Raw genomic sequence first — 4,688 nt, forward strand, 5'->3', positions numbered from 1 at the left:
GGCCAGGGACTTTGCCGCCGGCCTCGCCCTCCGCGGCTCCACGATGCGTCCCTGCTTCCGGCACGTGCCGGCGCGAGGGGGCCACAGTGGGGTGTGTCTGCAGAGAGGGGGTCTCCGAGGGGAGGGCGGCAACCAGGCGGCTAGTGAGAGGACGCTCCGCAGACCCCCCGTCTCCTCCAGGCTTCCCCACGGGGCGCGTGCCCGCCCGCCCAGGGTCTTTCCTGAGCCCGAGCCGCAGTTTCCCAAAGGACTGGAAACATGACCAGACCTTCCCACATCCCTGTCAGGTGCTTGAACCAGACAAAAGTAACTGAACAATGGTCCGGCCTTGTGACCTGAAAACACCCGCTCTGAGAGCAGTAGCTGTCTACCCCAGAGCGCACCAGCCATGGAGAGATTGCCTTCGGCCAGGGTCTCTCGCTCAGTCTCCATCAGAGTTCACAGCACTTGACTACATCTTCAGTTTTTACTTTGCCACCAAAAGCATGGTGGTTTTTGTACCTACACACATCTCTGTGTGGCCAAACACCATAGTATTCACTGTCACATTAGGCCTGGACCTACTTCGTGCAACCTCAGCTTATCCAGTAGACAGGGCCAGCGGAGAGGGACCTGGGGGCCAGGATGAAGGGAGGCCTCTGCAACAACACATGATGCTTTTCGGGGTCCTTCCTGAAGACAGTGATGACTCCAGCAGCTGGGAAACGGGGAGCTCTCCTTCTCAGCTTCAGTTGTTCCGTGAGTGAGGCCATCGGACTGGGGCGGATGGGGCTGGCTTTTCCTGAACGTCCAAGGAGCAGACTAGGTGAGGCAGTTTCGCACCAGCACTTCTTTTCCAGAATGTCACCTGAGTGGGCCCTCTCTCCTCCTCCTCCTCCTCCAAATGCACTCCTCTTCCGTGTCTAGGAAACCTCGCTGTGTGCCAGGCCTCAGGTAGGCTGAGGCCATTCACAGTCTCTTTAGCTGACTTCACGTGGGAGAAGCTATTCATAGCAGAATGAGGTCACTTGAACAGTGGCTTACTTCAGTTTCTTTCACAACGATTAGGATTCTTAGGATAAAAGATCCCAAAACACGTTTTGTCTTTAAAACAAACAAAAGCCGTAGCAAACCCTTGTGCCTATTTCTGCAGACGAGAGCCCACCTCCAGAGGATGGGAGGCAGCCCCGGAGAACTCGCTAACAGTGTTGGTTTTGGCCCTGAGCCCTTTTCCAAATTGATAGTGTGATGTAATGAGAGGGTGTGTTTAAAGTCTGGAGTGGATAGAAGGAGACACAGACATCCTGGCACACTGTCTTTAACTGTTGCTGCCCAGATTGGAAAGGTAGACCCCTTCAGGAAGACTGTAACAGCTCACTGGCAAGCAGTGATTCAAAAAACATATCATAGCCATCCATCACAATATCTAACATGTGTAAGCTGTTGTATAGCTTTCACCTGATACCTACACCTCTATAGTTAATTCTGACAGCTACCCTTGGAGTCTGATGGTGTTCTTTCAGGTTCACAGATAAAGAAACTGAGCTCAAGGAGATTAACTGACTTCCTCCAACGTAATACAACCTACATTAATAACCAATATTTGCATAACTTTTTAAGTATTCAGATGAATTTTAGAAGATCCCAAGATGAGACGGCATTTGGTGGAGTCACTGGCATATGGTAGGCTTCCGTAGATTTACTTGTCCCTTGGCTTTGCAAATGTTTTCATCTACCGAATGCTATTAAAACAGAGGGCCCCTACCCAGGGCGAACAAAGTGCGCTTCAGAGGACCAGACCATGTCCACAGGCCGAGAGCTAACAGAGGGCTAATTGGGTCAGGATTTGAAAGACCTTAGCTTTGTGTGACCTTCGGTTTTATCATTCAGTTTGAATAGGTGCCCCAGAAAACCTTTATGTAATTCCCTAATATTTCAATAACCAGCACGCCACATACAAGAAGCACATTCTCTTTTTTCAGAATGGTGTCTCGCTGACGACTTTCACGGCAGCTCACGTGAGAGGGAAGGATTTCAGCAATCAGACTGAAGGAGAATCCAAAAACCCCACCATTGCGGGGTCAAGAGTGCATGTGTTTGAATTCTGAAAGATGTAAGCCAAGGCAAACAGAAGGAAGTGATCTTCCACTAATCCCTGCATTCACTTCCTCCTCTCTGGAGGGGACGGCCACACACAAAGAGCCCTGTGCTCTGAGTTCTCATGAAGGGGACACAGCTGGGCTCACTCAGCGTCACCCCGCCCCTGGGGTGTGCCCCGGTTTCAGATCTCGGGCTGGAGTGATTCACGTGTAGCAGGGAGGCCGTCATTAATGAAAACGCAGGGGCGACGCGGGAATGTTGATGATTCAGCAGGCCTTTCTACTTCTCTCTGAGTCAGTACCCATCGCAGCCAAGCCTGGGGCAGAACAGGTTTTCTTAAAAGAGCATGGGGGCCTCGTCTTGAACAACCTATTAGGAGGCAAAAAAGTCCTCAGTGAGGAAGGAATAATGACATGTTGGAGCTAAGATGATGGTGCTCAAGCCCGAGAGGCCTAGCCACCTTCCAGACGCCAGGCCCGCATGGACGAGGTGCGTCACTCCAGCTGAGGCCAGGAGGCAGTGGGGGCACCAAGTACAGGGTGGACCAGACCACCAGAGTCAGGCCACGTGGGGCTTGAAGCCAGAAACAGCCCAGGCCATGAAGCCGCGAGGAATTCCCTGAAGTCGAAGGAAAGCATGCCACTGTGCAGGTGTGAGGCTGGGGGACCACGCTCCATTCCACCCGTGTCCAAGCAGTCAGAGAGTGTGAAATCCAGGAGTCACCAAACCTAAGTTTTGGAAAGAGGTGTCCTGTTCCCTTCCCATTCCACTTAAGCAAACCACACCTCCCAAGAACGTTCTGAGCCCCTCTTAAATGCTAGAGCACAGAAGCGAACATGGCAATCTTTACTGCTGGAAAAACTGTATATTCAGATAAAAAAGAGACAGAAAAACAACAGAAGTGCAATGTAAGATGTGCCCCAAGGGGGGCCCACTCCTGCTCCCATATTTCTATGAGGGTGCCCTGGTCGAATACCACCGCAGTGTACCCTCTCTCTCCCTCTCTCACTCACTCCATCGTTTCCTCCTCTAGGGGAGGAGAGACATAACTCATCCATGAGTCTGGGGGATGGAATGGGCCCTTTGAGGTCCGATGCCCTCTGCCCTCCTCTCCAGTGTGGCACTGCCCGAAGGCCTGGGGCTGGGGGGGTGTCCTGGTTCACCCTCGGCTGCAGCCAGAGCTGCCTGGGGGAGGCTGTGGCACCAAGAAAACGGCTGTGAGCAGTAGTTCGTTCTATCTAGTTTAGAAAGGGGTATCAAGTCACTGTATCCTGGTTTTTGAAGCTGACATTTTTATCTGCCTGTCCTGTCTTATTTCTTGTTTCATTCTGAACTGTGGAGGGGAGCTCAGGGGGTGCCCCCAACCAAACCCCACCATAAACTCCATGAACACACAGGACATCTCGGTGCCCGTCAGTGCCAGGTGTCTCTTGAATCTGCATCTGCAGAATCAAGAAGGGAGTGGTTTCCTCTGCCTCGGGTGGCGGGGGAAAGCTCCTGGTGGAGAGGACATTTGAAGGAAGCCTTGAGGGACACTGGGTGAGGATGAGTAGAATTCACTGAGTAGGCAGCAGGGCAGGCTGAGGGCACCAGGCGGGAGCGAGGGTGCAAGTGAGTGCTGAGACTCCCAGCAGCCATGAGGGAGGAAGCCCGGAAGCAAGAGAAGTTTCCCAGGCCACCCCCCATGCACATGCACCCCGAAATGAAGAGAGCATTAACTCAACTTCCCAGAAAGTGCTAGGACCATACATATTCCACAGCAACTATACTATTTTACATTTCCACTAACAGTGCACAAAGGCTCCAATCAGCACTTGTTATTTTTGGTTTCTTTGATAGTAGCCATCTTGATGGGTGTGAGGTGGGCTGTCACAGCAGTTTTGATTTGCATTTCCTTAAGGATTAGTGATACTGAGCATCTCTTCATGTGCCTATGCGTCATTTGTCTATCTGTGAAGAAATGTCTACTGACGTCTTTGGCCCACTTTTGAATCAGCTTGTTTTCTGTTGAAACTGTTATTGTTCAGTTTTAGGAGTTCTCTGTACATTCCAGATATTAACTCCTTATCAGATAAGTGATTTGCAAATATTTTCTCCCATTCTGTAGGTTGTTTTCTCACTCTCTTTCGTGTCCTTTGAAACATAAAAGTTTTTGATTTTCATAAAATCCAGTTTGTCTATTTTTTCTTTTATTGCCTGTGGCTTTGGTGCCATAACCAAGAAATCACTGCCAAATCCAATGTTGTGAAGTTTTGCCCTTCGTTTTCTTCTACAAGTCGTATTATTTTAGGTCTAACATTGAGGTTTTTTACTCATTTTGAGTTAATTTTTGTATATGGTGGAAGATTAGGGACCAACGTGACTCTTTTGCATGTGGATATCCAGCTTTCCCCACTATTTGCTGAAACACTGTCCTTTCCTCATTGAATGGTCTTGGCATCCTTGTGGAAGATGACTACACATGTGAGGGTTTATTTCTGGCCTCTGTGTTGTATTCCACTGGTCTACATGTCTGTCTTTATGCCAGTACTAAATTGTGTTGATTACTATCACTTTTTAGTGTGTTTTGAAATCAGGAAGAGTGAGTCTTCCAATTTCGTTCCTCCTTT

General features: G+C 49.8%; 1 protein-coding gene across 1 annotated transcript in view; it reads left to right on the forward strand.

Moving 5' to 3' along the window:
- Positions 1–3,300, forward strand: part of LOC105518371 (peptidyl-prolyl cis-trans isomerase B-like) — a 14,309-nt gene extending 11,009 nt beyond the window's left edge. Inside the window, 2 exon segments of the mRNA XM_011951346.1 lie at positions 7–86; positions 3,196–3,300. Of these exon segments, the coding sequence (XP_011806736.1) occupies positions 7–86; positions 3,196–3,300 (185 nt within the window).
- The last annotated feature ends 1,388 nt before the right edge of the window (positions 3,301–4,688 follow it).

Source organism: Colobus angolensis, unplaced genomic scaffold, assembly GCF_000951035.1.
Source record: "Colobus angolensis palliatus isolate OR3802 unplaced genomic scaffold, Cang.pa_1.0 Scaffold318, whole genome shotgun sequence".
Classification (NCBI taxonomy): Eukaryota; Metazoa; Chordata; class Mammalia; order Primates; family Cercopithecidae; genus Colobus; species Colobus angolensis.